The 17,997-nt window shown below is 37.9% G+C and overlaps 1 protein-coding gene across 9 annotated transcripts in view; it reads right to left on the reverse strand.

Moving 5' to 3' along the window:
* The window catches only part of LOC109040783 (proton-coupled zinc antiporter SLC30A2), a 45,458-nt gene that overhangs the window by 24,478 nt on the left and 2,983 nt on the right, over positions 1-17,997 (reverse strand). Inside the window, exons 1-2 of one of the 9 annotated variants that reach the window (XM_019056847.2) lie at positions 13,650-13,967; positions 1,215-1,403 (exon numbers count right to left, since the gene is read on the reverse strand). The exons of 1 other annotated variant lie outside the window; for it this stretch is intronic. In XM_019056847.2, the coding sequence (XP_018912392.1) occupies positions 1,215-1,288 (74 nt within the window). In that variant the 5' untranslated portion in view covers positions 1,289-1,403; positions 13,650-13,967. 7 more of the 9 variants (XM_019056843.2, XM_019056846.2, XM_019056844.2 and 4 more) reach the window with 7 other exon arrangements.

Consider the following 17,997-nt stretch of genomic DNA (forward strand, 5'->3'; position numbering starts at 1 on the left):
TGCAAAATGCAGTCCAATTGGACGTATTTATGCTAAAAGGAACTCTGTTGCACGCAATCCCTATGCATATAGTTCCTTTAAGCATAAATACATCCAATTCCAAAAGTTGATGCTTATAAGGCCACCTAAAATGAATAAAATACATTTTAGCGATTGACCTGATTCAAACACAAGTTGATAATCACCTTCTGCCATCGTTATTGCCGCGAAAGACCAGTGTGCGATTTGTCGGACTTGCACTCTGCAAAAATAACTGAGACCGAGTTTCAGCGACAAGCCGATCGCGTTCTGATGGCCGTGGTGCGGTTTGGATCATCGGATGTTGCATCGGTGAAGAGCCGAAATTCGGCCATGTGCGACGACTCGACTTGGACAATTCAGCGATCCGGGTACTATTGTCCGCAAGTTAGATTTCACTTGGAAATCGCGTGAATTAAATACGCGGAAAACCCGCGGCGAGTGATAAAATTACCACAATCCATCGCCCTCCAGACCAAAGGGCGTAACTGCATTATGCGATGGACCCTGTCGTCCATAGAACTCAACGCTGTCCCGAGCTCATCTCTAAATACAGTTACGTCTTTTTGTCAACCTAGCGACGAATTCCATTTAATATCAGCATTAGTTTCAGTTACTCATTCCGTACCTGCATCGATGATTTTCAAAGGTGCAGAGGAGATACATTAGGCCGGTCGATCAAGAATTTTGGGTTGTTGAGAGCTATATAAAGAACAATTCCCGAAAATAAATGAATTTTACTAATTTGCGTTGAAAACAGCTTGTTCTAAAATCAAGGACCGTCACATTAGTGATGTCACGTTCTTTTCGGATTTTTGACCAGCTGCTCCCATTTCAAGTACATATCAAGCAGCGTTGAAACCCGCCCCCTTAAAAATTACGTCAGGGTTACGGCAATAATTAAGCCTCCCCCTCCTACATATTACTCGGGAATTCGCGCTTAGAATGTTCTATAGAGGAGGTTTTTCACTCCTATATAAGACTGACGTCATATTCAACTATGCCACGCCTCCTCTTCACGTCATCTACGGTTTACCCTAGACCAGCGAATAAAGAAAAAATAGAAATTTCGTTGGACTAGGTTTGAGAGGAAAGAAATCTTTAAAAAAAGGAAATGAAAATAAAAAAATAAATAGATGAAAAAGAAAGAAAAAAGAGTAGCTACAGGAGAAAAACACAAGCAAGAAAAAACTTACTTTTTAAGGCTGGTTTTTTCGTCGACGCTTCGTAAAACCAAATAGCCTTTTTCCGATTCTTTCTTGGGGAACATGACTCTTTTAGAAATTGACTACACTATTTCCGACACGAAATGTGACAATTTCAAGATCACCGTGAGAAGGAACCGAACAGAGTTTTCAAGAGTCAACTATCACAACGTCCGGAAACTGCACAATACAGGGACATCGATTTCGAAAATGCCACAAAAAACCATGACGGCTATGCGCAATTTACGATCAAGTAAATGCTTTAAACTTGGAGTAGGAGTCAGCTTTCTACAATGATCAATTTTTCACTGTGCGATCATCATCCCTCTTTTTAAAAATTGGTGGAAGATTTGAAGGTTAGGATGAGAGATAGCACATAAAGCAAAACTTGCCCATCACCCACGCAAAGAAATGCAAACATACCCATGCGCAGAACACGCGCAAGCACACACAATATTTAAAAGATAATTAATTTAAAGCTGAAGGGTTTACTTGAGCTCAAGGAGATAAAAGATCGAGTTAAATCCTAACTTGTTCAGGTTTGATCTGCGGATAAATCACTTGCCAAAAAAAATCGCACTTATTGTGGCATATACTTATTAAGGCCTCAGCACACATGTCACCTGAGTTTTGTGAATGCAAGGGCCATGATTAAACTCATAAATGGATTACATTTTGCAATAAGGAACCACTATTTCTGGCTCATTGTAGAAACGACATATATATGCCATTGATTTCCTTATGCGGATACGTGCTTTTATGGAAGAGCTAAAAATAGTGGTTCCTTATTGCAAAATGTAATCCATATTATAATCTCATAATGTTAATCTCATATATTCGTCACGTTATGAAAAAGCCATATCTGATTGATGCAATGGCTCCTGGATATCATATTCATGTTACCTCTCGATTATCAATGATGGACCGACATTGAGTCTATTGCCTTTCGTTCAATGAAATTATTCATAGAATTGTTTTAAAGCACCCACATATATACATGATTAATTAATGCAACAGAAGTGAGAGCTGATATTTTGGTACGTAAATGGTAGGTGTCAAATAGTGGCGAATTGCCTTGAGATAATAGGGCAACATAGATGGGTTCTATGCTTCAGTTCATTGAGGAATTATTGGAATTACCCGTATGCTAACTTCGGTGGTAGGTCAAATAATTCATGACTAATCACCATCAAAATTAGGCTAGCCAATGTGCAAATCCATAAACACTGATGAATATGGATGAGCTTAATTTTGATGGGAATTTGTCACATCCAAAAAAGAAGCATTAAAACACATTTACGAACCAAGATTAGTGAATAAATAGAGTCATGTTGGACATACATATAAACACAGAAAAATATAGGTTTGATGAGATATCGTGGAATAGTATCTAGGCAATACAATGTTAGATTAAACGATCATAATGTTTCTTCTTGAAACGACGAGTTCACATACGATATCTCATAAATGTATACGACTTTCATTTAATTTATTGAAAACTTAGAATTTTTTTTGCGTTGATATGGTAAGCTAGACCCGAAATCCTAGGGTAGGGCAGCCTAAAAATTGGGAAGGTAAAAAAATAAAATCAGTTTTTAAATTATGCTTTTCATGATGAGGTGGTGGTTCTGGTCATTTTATGGCTCAACCCCTCCACATCGCTTCCCTTAGTAGGACAAATTGTTGAACAAGTTTACGAAACATCAATGTAATTGAACATGCACAAACATCTGAGACTTATTGCCTATGCACGCATGATAACGGGAAAGTTCTGAACTATCATGTGTCAGAAGGAGGAGGAGATTTAGATAATTAGACCACAACATTGGGGAAAAAATTAACATTTTCTCACCGGTCACAGACAGATCGAAGGCACGATTCTTCGAGTTTCAAGACTGAATTTAACTCGAAGTTTATGCAAAAATTGTACTTATTATGATACGGTATTGAGAAAGAGAGGCTGCCAAAGAAGATGCTGGATTAAGTTCCTCCTGGGAGGAGACGAAGGGGACGCCCGGTGAGAGAGCGGAGACAGGAGTTTTTGAATGAAATGAGAGAGTGCCAACTCCTTGAAGGGTTGTGGAAGGACCGAGTACTGTGGGGGTTAGGCGTCGCTGAGCGTCAGAGAACGCTGTATAAAAACGACTACAATGTATGTATGTATTATAGATCTCATTAAACCCTCCTTAATCACAATGTTAGGGTCTTCTAGGGAAAGGCAACTGTTTAAGGTACAAATATGAATGTGACATTAAGTGATTGGCATATAACCTCACAATTTACATCAGGTAGAGCATTTGGTAGATCTCCAGGCGTCCGGGAAATACTGTCCAGCACATTTGACTTAAGAGATCGTATTGTTTCCGATTGTTTTTAGCCAAGTGTTTGGTTAAAAAACTTTGAGATCAGGCTCCCGCCACCAGAGACATTTCAAGTACATGACATGCATACGACTGATAAAAAAAATTCAGTGAACTCACTCATGTTGGGGGTCGTTCGCTATGTGAATAGTCGCAGACATATCGAAAACACACGTGGCACTAAAGTGCATAGAAAATTATAGCTGGAATGTCTCCATGGACTTGCTTAGAAAATGTGATCTTAATTTGTGCTCCATGCACGTGCCTTGGAGAAACAGGACATTCAGATCCACAGGTGCCATATGGGGTCATGTCACACACCGGATATCAGCAGCAAATGAATGTACTAAACTGGATTTAAAATCGAATGTCTATCCACTTCATCAAAGGCTGTTTCGGCATAATACGCGCGCAGAATTTGAAATCAATCTAACTGACTGAAATTTTACCGAATTTCAGGGTTAAAACGGGTCAGAAAAATAAACGATAATGATTAAAATACCGACGGCTTGACGCATATGATATATAACTAAGGCAGCCGGTCAGAAAACGAAAATAAATCAATTTTTTAATTAAATTTTTGAAATAAAAAAACTTTGAGATTCCGCTTGTTAGTCTTCAGAATTATTTGCACAGTCCGAAAAAGTAGCTAATTCTTCGTCAAAATTCAAACCGCGTCTCACCAACAATTGGAACTGTAACTACACGATAGTTTTTAAAAGTATAACTCTAAATTACGACTCAATAGTTATCGATGACTCAAAGAGATGCCGGAAAAAGCTCACTGTTCGTTTTCTAAGTCTTTGACGCCGAACACATGCAATATTGGTCGCGGGTCAACTATCCCGAATATCCTGGCGGAACTGCACAAAATCATAAATCTCAACGCACAGAGATAAGCGACCAGAACGCAAAACGAGATAAACAACAAAATTAACACGATTATTACACCGAAAAGCCGGAAATATGTTGCCGCAGACCAGAACGAAGAGGATGGCGTATCACACATGAGAGTGTGGTAAACCGCCCGTGTGTTAATTGATAACGCCAAAAAACACGTGTGATTCACATCAAAGCCGAACTTTCGAGAGTGGTCCCAAACAGTCGACGTGACTTTGGGTAGTGTAAATCACAAGAAAAGACACAAATTATGTTCCGCAAAAATTTTTCACGATAAAAATAGCACTATAACTGACGCAAATGTTTTTTCAAGTCATTATCGAGTTTAAAAAACGCGTAAACGCGTAATTCGCCATTAATTTGAATTTTGGAGGTGAATTTTAAGGATGTTAAGTGGATTAGGAAACGCGAACTAGGCGCAAATTATGTTTCAAGAAAACTATCCAAGAAAAAAAGATACGCGATAAGGCACATTCACTACAGCAAATCCAAATTTTTTGAGTTGATATCGCGATTAAAAACCCAGTATGGTGTGAAGAAGATTACTGAATCAGGAATCTGGAAGCTGCATTTTGAGGACCACTTGGCTAGAGCGCGTTCTTTTTCACTGAATGTCAGCAAAAGTCTCCGTTTGGATAAACGTGGCTCAGAAGGCTCGTGTGATTAGATTTTCGCGAACATTAAAAGCTCCGATTTGCAACACAACCACTTAAAATGGCAGGGCCATTAAAAAACAATAATTAAAAGTTCGAAATATTTGTACAGCTGGTTGCGTTGACGCGAAACTCCGGATAAAAAAATTGTGTCCTGCTATGAGTAGATGGATATCTAGAAATTTCTGAGGTTAAACTGTATACTATCTACAAAAGTTAATTACACTACGAGTTTTGAGGGAACTCCGAAAGCGCCATTCTGAGGAACAACTATTTAGATTGGTGGGGAAAACCAGCCCGCGAATTTTTATGGATACTCGCTTGTACGTAAAAGTTCGTTTTCCACAAGCTTTAAAAAGTGACACATTGGAGAACGATCATGAATACATAGGAATTTACCGTCGCAAAAATTTAATTGAATTAACTCCATTCAAAAATTAATTAGAAAAATAATTGACTTTATAAAAATCGTTGATGTTTTTGGGACTTAAAAAGCGACACTCAAGAGCACAAAAATCGAAATTGGCGAGAAAACTAGTTTGTTTGTAAACCAGCGTCTGTTTTCTGCAAAACTCAAGTTGTGACTTTTCGGCGCACAATTTTTTCAAACCGGAAGTTAATTGACAGGAAAATTGAACGGCACAAATTCTTTCAAGTGAATGTAACACTGTCGGTGTCTCTCAAAATGGAGAGGCGACACTTGTAAACACGATTATTTCGAGAACGGAATCGAATGGCGGGAAAATTTCACTAACACTCGAAGACAAAAGTTCGCGACACGATGGCCGATGAAGTCTCGAAAGCTCAGTGGAAAAGCTCGGTGAGGATGACGTCAGACTTGTTTTAAAAACCAAACTTTCGGAAAGTGTGCATGCGTGGGTTTTAGCGGCCGAGCGGGCTTTCGGTTTGGAGTGCCGAGTGAAAAATCTCCGCCCGGATGAAAATGAGGTGTCGCTGCAAGAGAGAGGTAACTAGGGGCGCGACGCACAGTGGATCGAGTCAATTAGAGAAGTCGGACATGCAATTTTTTACTAAAACTGCAAATTTTGATGTTTATTTCGCCACATTTTAAACTTCAAGGGGTACTTCTTGAAGAAAATTTGACGAGAGAACCAATGGAATCACTTTTAGAACATCAGAGTTTTGTATAAATGGAGTTATTAGCTTTTCAAGTTTCAAAATGTTGTCCTACCTCCCCCATTGACTCGAACCACTGTGCGACACGGAGGTGCTCGAAACGATAAAAAGCTTGCGTCAAGATAATTAACCCGGGCCGGGACCGAGTGCCGGGTGCCGACTCTGGTTCCATTTACATAATTATCTTCGGGTCGTACGGAGCTTTCTCAAGCGGCTCGTTGCAGCAACACCCCGATCCGTGGAAAAATTGGCGATCGATGGGGGAGCACCTTGAACCGGAGGGTATGGATTCGATTCGATGGATTCGAGAAATAAAAACGTGGACTGATTGACGAGATTCGCTCGACAGTGAATAGATATAAGACTATGAATCCATCGACAAACCCGTGAATCGATCGAAAAATCCGTGAATCGATAAAAAAAACCCGTGAATCGATCGACAAAACCGTAAGTTCGGTTGACAACTCTTGAATCGATCGACAAAACCCACGAGTCTATCGAAAGTCTCGTGATTCTATCGACAAACCCGTGAATCGATCGAAAAATCCGTGAATCTATCGACGAAACCCGTGAATCGATCAACAAAACCGTAAGTCGGTTGACAACTCCTTGAATCGATCGATAAAACCCAAGAGTCTATTGAAAGTCTCGTAATTCTATCGACAAACCCGTGAATCGATCGAAAAATCCGTGAATCGATCAAAAAACCCGTGAATCGATCGACAAAACCGTAAGTCGGTTGACAACTCCTTGAATCGATCGAAAAAACCCACGAGTATATCGGAAAACCCGTAATTCTATCGACAAACCCGTGAATCGATCGACAAAACCTGTGAGTCTATCGAAAAACCCGTGAGTCTATCGAAAAACTCGTGAATGATCGATCGAATTTCGTCGGACGAATCATAAGGCCCTCGCTACAGCCTCTCCACCTGCAACAACGTGAATTTGATTAAGGCGCCTGCATGCGACTATTCGTACTCGATGGATGCGCGTGTTGCATACACGAAAATCTGAAGGCGTTTCGGCTTTCCTTACCCACTCAGTGATACGCGTGCGGAAAAAGTTGTTGGCATTGTTGCCAGATTACTGCTCGATGATAAAGAAAGAAGTTTTGTATCATGCGACTGCTTTAGAGATTTGCTTACAGAGATACTTTCCGCGTCTCCAAAATTCTACATCAATATTTTGATTAACAGTTCGACCTCAAAGAGTGCGACTTCAAACATTTATGGCTAAGGAATATCATGAACCTAATCGAGTTTTTGGACAAATTATTTTTTAACTAGACTGGAGCATTTTATTCTCGATGCCGCAGATTTAACGTGAGACTCATAATCTTTTGAAAACTCCTTGAACTGTTTTATTGTTCCACAACAGAACGCCATTTACATAGGTGTAAAGTTAGTTAAAAATCGGAATGAAGAGAAACAGGTGGAAGAAAAAGCCGAGAGAATCGCTAAAATAATTTTAAAAAATGAGAAATTATGCCGAGAATTTGGACCGGATCTCATCTGAGGCCACCGAAACTTTTTCAGTGTATATTTTCAGGCCTTGGGCAGTCTTCATGAAGACCATGGTGCCATACGAGTGACGGATGTACCATGAAAAATTTGAAGAAAATTGGACAAGATATTTATTTCGTAGGCTCCTACATATATCAACTCACTCGTTCCCATGATTGTTGAGATTTTACGTTACTACTTTATCAAAAGCACAACAGGTACATTGAGAATTTCGTAAGAAAACGAATATGAAGGTGCGACTGGAGGATCCGAAATAATTACAGAAAATGAATCCCAACGTTGACAGATTGGCGCTAAAAACCAACAAATGCCTGATGCCATACTAAACTCAACGTCAATGTGATGCATAATGTGTGGTTTTCGGGCAAATTTGGAAACTATTGGAAAGATAAGACATACTGAGCGAGAGTTTACACAAGGTACACGAAAACTCAAAGCTAGGGCACTCCTGCGACTCAATCCCACGGTGAGAGCTTGTCCAAATCTTTTTTTGAGCACGAACATTGATTGGACGAAATTACATAAACCTCCGCTCAGTGACGTTGTTAATCTATATCATCCATTGGTATGAATGACTTAATTTTTGCTTAAATTATACTATGTCTGCTGAGGATATCTTTGCGAAGACGTTTGTCATGCACGCGGCACCATTTTTGACGACGACGGCAATTAATTCATTATAAATCGATAAAAATAGGCGGGGATGACTGCTGAGTCTATTACATACACGTAGAACGATTGAGAAAAAATATTGTTCTTTTCGCTGCTTTTTCGTTTTTTCTTTATATTTCTTTTATACATTGACTCTGAAACTGGATAAATCGGCACCTCCCGGTTAAAGTATCACAAGCGCCACGCGAAGTCTCAAAATTTCCGCCGCCATTTAATATTTTTACAGAGATATATGTAAGTTGAACCTGTTTGAGACTTTCACTGAATTTTATCGGCTGCACAAAAAAAAAATTCAGTGAAATTTTTGGACAGCTTCGTTGAACAATTTCTCTATAAAAAATAAAAAGGCAAAAAAAAAGGAAATTTTTATACGTCGCTTGGTGTTCATGATACTTTGGCCGGAAGGTGAAGGAATATTCTTTGTCAGGAATTCTAAGGATGTATTGAAAACTGTGGAATTTTTAGCACACTTAAACATATTCCACAAAATTCAGGGTACGTTTGATGTGTTGCAGGATTCAATCTCCTCAAGCTCCTAACTAGTGAGTATTTCCATGAAAGAAGTATAGAATGCGTTGAGTAAACTCGATGAGAATTTTGAACCTCAGCTGCACTGGAAAAAAAAAAAAAAAAAAAAAAAAAAAACACATTAGATCTAGAGTCCAGACTCTTAAAAACATCGACAAGAAAAAGTACTCTTGATTCAATCAGAATCTACCTTAAATCAAGAACCAAGCCTCTTAATTTAAGCGAATTTAGTTTTGATTCAAGCAAAATTCCGATTGAATCAAGAGTATTTTTTCTTATCAATGTTTTCAAGAGTCTGGACTCTAGGTCCAATGTGTTTTTTTTCCAGTGTAAGAAAAAGTACGCTCACTCTTCGCCAAAAATTATCAGAAATAAGGATCGTAAAATATTACACCACTTTCTTTCATTTCAACGTTTTTTACTGCTGAAGATTAAACGAGGTAGTGTAGAGATGATCGGGACTTTTTGGGCCACGTGCCGCTTGAACGAATTGAACGTATTTCTGCAAAACGGAAATACGCGCAATAAGATATGAGCCCTGAGACCCATAAGAATATATGCATGACAGGGTTCACGTCATAATGCACATAGTTCCGTTCGGCAAAAATACGTCCAATTAAGTGATAATTAAACACTAACATCAACCGCAATGCCTCCAACTTCTTTACACATCATTAAATCTGTCACGTTTTGAGTCGCGCATATGTTAACTTAAATATTTAGTATATAACACACTCCCACACTCGCATGTTCTGTAATGGGCTCCATCAAATTTGGAAAGAAAAAAAAAAAAAAAAAAAAAAAAAAAAAAAAAAAAAAAAAAAAAAAAAACGAGCTGCTGACGTCCGATAGCCACAAGGTCTATTATCCTTCTCCTATACGATTTTTAATTTAATGTTACCCGAGTCTGTTTAATAGGAAATAATTGAACTTCTATAGAGATGACTAGGTGTAAATATCAACAAGACTTTCAACGGTATAATTGAGTATGAGTGGCAGTTTTAATAATTAAAACCTCTGCGTGAAGCATCAAGACGAAGCCTATGAAAGTATTCTATTGGAGAGAAAACCTCTCAAACCCAAAAAATCTCTCGCAAAACTATGCTAATGCTCATCGATAAAAGGTTTGTTTTGGCAATCGTAACATCGAAGCAACCTGATCAACGAAAAGTATCTTATCATCCTCCATCAAACATCCAATACGAAGACAATTGACACCATTCAGATCTCCTTCTCTCCCTGCTACCAACCTTGGCCCGCATTATTTCAGATTCATCGCTCGTTACAAACGAACTCTCTTCGCGAAATCTCCACGGATCACCGCCAATTTTATTCGAAATTATCTGATCCCAGAGAACCCCCTTCAGAATGCGATAGCTTCCTTTCCTTGCAAATTGAGATTCTGATGGCTTTATAAAATTTTCTACATTGGGGCAGCCAAACTTCGAAGTGTTGACACTTTTAACACCAGTTGGTGTCCCGGCCATCGCAGATAAATGATAAATCTGACAATCACATACAGGGTTATTCAAAAGCCACGCACTACTGGCCATAACTTTAGTTCTAATTAAGATATTTTGCGGTTTGTGACGTTTTTCCTCATATTGAGAGGGAAACTTTTTTATAGGTACTTTCCAGTTTTTGACTCGCTCAGGGGGAGGGGGAGGGGTGCAACTCAAAAATTTCAGATGGCCACCCCCCCCCCCCCCTCATGGCCAGTGGTGCGTGACTTTTGAATAAGCTCAGAAAAAATGCACGAGTTTCTCAAAACTGGCATTATTAATACCGTTTCGCGCATGTAGATGCGTTCAACTCACCCGCATGTAAGTATCTAGAATGCAATCGGTTGCAATTGCTCTTTCACTCTCTCCCCTCTTCCTAACTTTCACATGCGCTGAACTTTTAGTGCATTTGATAATGGAATAAAAAATATGGAAGAGAACGCATCCCAGAATCAAAGAGATGGGTAAAAATTAAGGTGACGCGAGAATTACACTGCCGTGTAACGTAAGGAAGAACGCCGTATGAACCTTCAGGCGTTGTCATATTTCCTTCAATATAAAACGAATTATGGGAAAAATCGTGAATATTTTTCTTAGAATTTTTCAGACAATTTTATTCGCACTTTGATCTAAAATATCTGAAAATTTCAAAGAAAAATATGAATAACTTTCCTCAAAAATTCATGTTGTATCCGAGGAAATTTGGCAACTCTCGAGTGTTCATACGGCGTTTTTCCTTAGTACGGCAGTACAGGTTGAAAATGATGACGGAACAATTTAAATCCATTCTGGCAGAAAGTTCTAGCGCACTCGGTGAAAACAGCAGGAAACATAAGTTAAAAAGCAAATGATAAGCGAAACTAGAGATAATTTCTTTTTTACACGATGGAAAGATATAGCTGTCAGCTCACTTTGAGATGAAGAGAACAGGTGTACAAGTTGCTTTGAATATGATGCACGAGTCTGATCTGGGCACTTTAGAGGTTAAATTCAATACGACCCTCTTGTCTTTGTCAAACTACTACATTTGAGCGATTAAGCAGGCATTTTGAACAGCGGACTAGATTTTGTCACACGCCTTGAATATTTGCTTGTGCTTGAATATTACGATACAAATACAAATAATATTGTATCTAATAATATGTCTTTTCTTTTCATAAGACTCGAAATCTACCTTGTGCTTGCCAATAGTTAATTTCTCATTTTCGAAATAAATTTAAGATCTTTTTCCCCTTGAAGAGTTGCTAAAATTTACTCTGAATTCAATAGGTACTAGGGGAAATTATGATAATAGAACTACGTTATAATAGTTTAATTTTCTTTTTTTGCATGAGATTACAAGCTTTTGAACTGAGGAAAAAGATAAGGCAACGATTGGGAAAAGAAAAAAAAAAAATTCTGATGTCAAGGCCGGTCGTTCAATTCTCTATGTTATTGATTTTACAGCAATTTTCCGTGTTTCAGTCGTGCAATTTAGTAAAATTGTCTCGGTGCATGTTACATGCTAAAAAGGTTTTTTTTAAAAGAAAAAAAAGAAAAGAAAAAAAGAAGGATTGATAAGAAGAGCCATTTAAAAATAGGCTGACAATTTGATCAAGATTTTTAGTTAGGTCGGATTGATTGAGCAGGCAACGAACTAGAACTTTTTTTTGGGCTAGCAAATTCAATTTTCGACAGAACCGCGACGGTACGAATTTGAATAAAATGCACAAAAACAGATGCGTACTCTCCCATAAAAATGTAAAAACTAAAGACAATTTCTTAATTGCATAATCTGAGACATGTTGCGAATCACTGGACGTTTTACGACTATTCATTTTCCTAATTTCTTCCACTTGTATTCATGATGCAACTTATACACAAAACTTCATCAAGATTTATAATTTCCAATTTTTATCACTGATACTGGTCCTTTTTCACACGCCGTCGTGAAAATAATTCGAACTAGGGATTATCATTTGAACTTGAACGCAGAAAAAAGAAGAAGGAATATAATCAAATTATGGCATAGGACCGATTAACAAAATCGTGAGCAGGCCGATACGAAAATAAACCAATTAACTTGAAAATAAAATTCCTGGTGTGATGCCTCTCATATTCAAAGGTTTGCCCACCACGTGGATAAACTAATAAATGCACAACAAACTTCAAGTTCAACTTTCAATTACTCATAATTAAGTTCATGTTAGGTAACCAAAATTACCTTGATGTTAAAATATTCTGAGTATTGAACTTAACTGTTATCTCTGTATTTAAATCTTAAGTCCTGTAGTTGAAAATTTCAACATTTGAGCCTACGCTCTATTCTTTCCAAAAACTAAAACATTTTACACAAAGGTCGAGATGAAAACAATCTAAAAGAAGAGCCATGCCGAAAATGTCCAGGCCTGTCTAAGGACATAAAGTGAAAAACTTTAAAATTAGATGATGAAAAAGACGGAGAGTGATTTAAAATTCTAAGAGGGAAAACATCTACTTCGTTGGATGAAATTGGAGAAATGAAGCAAAGCAGGGACACCCCTCGTTAAAATTTGGAGAAAAAATTAAAATTTAGAGACAAGGTAATAGAGATTTATAACTAAGGGATGATAGACCTCGTGTTAGTAGATGCAAAATCTGAAAAATGAGAACAGAAGTCTTGCTGCGGGATGATAGACCACGTGTTAGTGAAAGAAAGAACTTTGGAAAATATGAAAGTAAGTATTTCTGCCCCGGGCACACTTGGAAGAAAGGAGAAGGAGGAGGTGGCAGAATAGACAAAACTATAATTTTTGGGGGCTAGAAAAATAAAATTTCATAATTTTTTTAAAAATAAATTAAAAGCACAGACACGCACAAAGAAATACGCCCAAATCAACATACAACTTTCAAAAAAAGTAAACGAATGAACCAAGGGGGAAAAATCAAGCAGAAAATGTAACTATAGGTTAAAATTCTAACTTCAAGGCTGAAAATTTTTTAACAAACACCACAAACCGAACACCGAAAAAATGAGTAAAAAAGCACAAAAACAGGGATGAAAATACCAGCAGAGCAAATTCGCACACCACACGATGAGAAACGGGAGAGGCCAACTGAACACCGAAAAAAATGAGTAGAAAAAGCACAAAAACAGGGATGAAAATACCAGCAGAGCAAAATCGCATACCACGCGATGAGAAACGGGAGAGGGCGTGTGGGGAGGGGGCGGGAATGCGATACGTCGTTTTCCAGAAAATGAGAGGGATGAAAAACCGCACGTGAGCACTAACTTCCGCGTGTGATGAAGAGCTTTGAGAACGCACAACTGGTTGAGAGATGAGAGCGCGCTTGATAAATTCACTCGACCGTAGCTACCGTAAAAGATAAAAATATTTAGAAATGCCTTTAACAATGCTACTTGTAGCATCCAAAATTAGGTGGGAAGCAAGAAGGGGTGGTAGACGAAGTAAGGCGTTAACGATTATGAGTTAAGAAATCTAGGTGTTCTTACTCTGTCCTCGCATTATCCATCCCAACAATCAAAATCTTCAGATTTGCGCCCGGCACTTTCTTTCGACACGATGGGAATTCAGATAGTTAAAGGTATTTGTTTTCATTTGTGCCGTGTGCAATATTCATGTAAAGGATAGAAATCTTCCGCTGCGTTGAAAGATATCTTTCTGGTCACCCTCGGCTGGATTCGGAGCTTTCTTCGATAGGTCACCGCCGCACTTGCGTGATTATGTGTAAGAGGAGCCCTGACAATTATTTTTCGGGAAAAACTCCTTGCTGAAAATTTTCTGTACAATTTTTACTTTTTGTTAACAGTCTTATTTTTTTAGGGGGAGGGGGGTGTTAATCTCACGATAATTACAGAAGGTAATGGCTTCATGCAAGAGAGACCTCTTCACCACAAAATTCTGCAAACATTTGCAACTTTGGAGACATATTGCACATATACTTAACAACCCAATTAACCTTGAAATATGTTGACCCTTGAATGTTCTTTAAATTTCAAGAAAATTTGTGGGGGAAATAATTTCAAGGCAAATAGAAGGGTCACTATGATACTGAGGAGAGGTATCACGATCTTTGCAACATATTTCATGACAAAAAGGTCCTCCTTTCGTCAAACATTTCAATTCTATCGTCACATTAGAGATTTACATTTTCATGAGCTTCCTTAATTTTTTGCGATGCATTATGACGATAAAACAACACCTGCTTATGTACATCTCGACTCGAATAAAATATGAAAATTGACTAAAAATTTTTCAGCAGAATATTTTTTCTTTAAAAAAATTGTCAAATGGCGGATCTTCGTACCTACTGATGATTTTTCTTCCGTTTATTCGTTCTTCTTAGAGGTAAAGAAAGGGGTCTTCAAATACATTTCAGAAAATAAAAAACCGACAAAAGCAAAAAAGTAAATGCCAATTAGTATAAACTACTCTATTCAAAGGCTATGCGCACGGCAAACTAAGGAAGGAGCTAGTATCAGTATGGGGAACTGGAAAAAAACTTGCAAGTAAATAATTATCATTGCGATAATTTTTCGATGATGAATGCATGTTGAGACAAGCGAGAAAGCAAGTTCCGTGATTTCCTTTATCGTTGATTTCTAGAAAAAAACACATCGACCACACGTTTCGTTGCGCTCAAAAGGTGCAATACTCATCGTAAGATGTTTTAAACCAATAAAAAAAAAAAAAAAAAAAAAAAAAAAAAAAAAACGGTGTAGAATCGGCAACTCTGGATACTGACCATTAAAATGCACGGAGAACAATCGATTTAAGGTGAGACATATCTCAATATTTGGATAGAATGGATTTGAATTGAGGAAAAACGGTGTTGCCAATTTGTGAGAATCGCCACTGAAAGTATTTAAGCAGCGACTAATAATGAGATGCAGATTTCTCAACAGCACACATCGAAATATGCTGCCCAGTGTATATTATTGGAAAAAAAATCTGAGAGCAATACATTAACCACGGTAAATTAAATTTAAAACAAAATAAATAAATGAAAAAAAAAATAGAAAAAAGGAAAGTGTTGCGGCAAAATTGAAGCGACGTACCTAAGCTTCTAATTTCTACGGGTGATTAATATTTTCTCTGTTTCGAATCTAAACAACTTTAGATACTAAGCAGTGCGTCCAAAAAATTACTTAAGTTTCCTCGGATCTCAAAAGTGTTCTCATATATCTATTGAGAATTTATCTACGACTACATAAATCTACACACTTGGGGGAAATATTTACCAATAACTATCACTGCGGACAATTGAATGTTTAAGTTCCTTCAAGGTGGTTGTGGCTTTTGACATGCTATTTCGCTTCGATTGGGACCAACTATCTTCACATGCAAAATTAAAGAAAAAGTAGTATGATAGAACAAAGAATTCAGATACAACGAGATGTTCAACAGATTTACGTTTGGCTAAAAATGATCTTCTATGAAGTTTATAATTGTGCCTGTATTTGATGCGAAGGGAAGGCTGTCGTACAGCCTTGACAGTGACGTTCATAATTCGCAAAGAGAGTGTTATGATGTTTATATAGGGCATTAAAAAACCGAAAAACAATTAAAAATATACAAAAAAATATTATTCAACGCCGTCTTCCGATGACGAATATGGCACCTAATTAGGAGGGAGGGCAGCGTGTGAAAGCGCCTGAACTGTGCCAAAAACTTCCTCAGAGGTACTTGACGCAGGGATTTTAAAATCTTGAAAAATGCATGTGAAGTCATTCATAGATGCTCCCTCGCTCATTTCAAATTTCTGCTTTTTCTCTGTTGTACAGCGATTTTAAACTGAATAAAAATAAAAAGAAACTCGAAACGATAGATGTGCTCAATGGGAATTTTCCACAAGTTTTCCGAGGCATATAATCTATGCAACATGAAGGGCAGATTTATCCCATGTACCCACAAGACTAATAGGACAAAACTCAGCGCTGGATGAAATAATAAGAGCTGCCGATAGTTCTGGGTGATTTCCATCGACTTAGTAACGATCATATAATTGGGCCGTTTATTTTTAAAAGAGCCGAATCACCAAGCTCTTTTTGCTCTCAGTTTTCTTAACCTTCCATGATGTCTGAGGATTGTTAATTAGATGTCAATGCTTAGGCCCTCTTGTAAGAAACGGTTCAATTAAGATCAGAGATTGACTCCTTAGAGGTCAGATTAAATGCAGAATAATAAAAATTACTTGCTTTACTTGTCTCAAATTGATAGTTTTTGAAGTTCCTAGTATGTTTCATTATTGCAAAGAAAATATTTTCATCACTAGGTACATCCTATCCTTCGACACATAGCGTACTTTTCCTATACGATAGTGAGAAGTTTCCATGAACACTTTTGTCTAGTTTTATTTTTGTGTACTTACTCGAAGGAAAAGAAAAGAAGGTAGAAACATTACAATGATCGGCCAGATTCGAAGCACCGAAATTGTGGGGTCCTTTGGAGTTAAAAGACTAGTTTTAAAAATAAGACCAAAGATTAGAGAAAATTTAAATGAACTCTTTGAGTCGGGCTTTGAATTTCTTCTCTTCGATTGAGGACATACTTGCTAAAAGGGCCTATTCAAGACTTGCTTGCAATTTGTCTGAGATTATGTAGGCCGAAATGCGAGACCACGTATCTATACTGCGGCGTTTCAAAATTTCCACTACTATTTTATTTTTTGGAAAAAGAGACAAGCCATAACCTCATAGCTTGAAATAGCTTCATAGATAAGAAAAAACAGGGAAGTTTTCAACATATTACGTTGACTAAAGTTTTCAAAAAAAAAAAAAAAATCAGTCGAAGGCTACAACGTCACGAACGCAGATACGTGGTTTCGCATTTTGGTCATCGAAATGTACCATTTGCAGAAAAATAAATTATAATACAGCCAAATATTTTCATAGAAAAATGAGGTTATTTTGGGGGAAATGCGCACACATGAATAACAGAGCTGTGGAATAAGGCTGGGTCCACATTATTCTAACTAGAGTATTCTGGAAAAGTTGACACTGGCTGCGACAGTTATAGAGTAAATCCTAGCTAATATTTTAGATAAATAGCACTATCTCCGAGACCTAAGTTGCAATCTTAGCAGAATTTCAAGCCTTACAGGTCCTTTCCCTAGGAAATTTCCTCAACTGACATCAAACCCCTTTCACACTTTAAGTATTCCGAAGTTCCACAGAGAGATTTGACAATGTGGCGAGTCTTAATGAAAAAGAGCGAGATGGATCCGAAAATGAGCGAGCTGATACCCGACTTCTCCACACGGCACTACGAAAAAAGTTGACAGGCAGCAGTTCGCACATCGCTGGGGCACGCAATGATCCAGGTGATACCTCTCAACGTAAGTACGGTTATTTCTTGGGACATGTCCCCGTCCAATAAGAACTGATCCCCGCTAAGCTTCCTGGTTAGAATTTTTCTTGAAGAGTGATTAACAGCTTTCACTGCGTCAACCCCTTCAATTGGACGTGTTTATGCTAAAGGAACTATATGCCTAGAGTTCGCGTAAATTTAGCATAG

This window comes from Bemisia tabaci, chromosome 5, assembly GCF_918797505.1.
Source record: "Bemisia tabaci chromosome 5, PGI_BMITA_v3".
In the NCBI taxonomy this organism is placed as follows: domain Eukaryota; kingdom Metazoa; phylum Arthropoda; class Insecta; order Hemiptera; family Aleyrodidae; genus Bemisia; species Bemisia tabaci.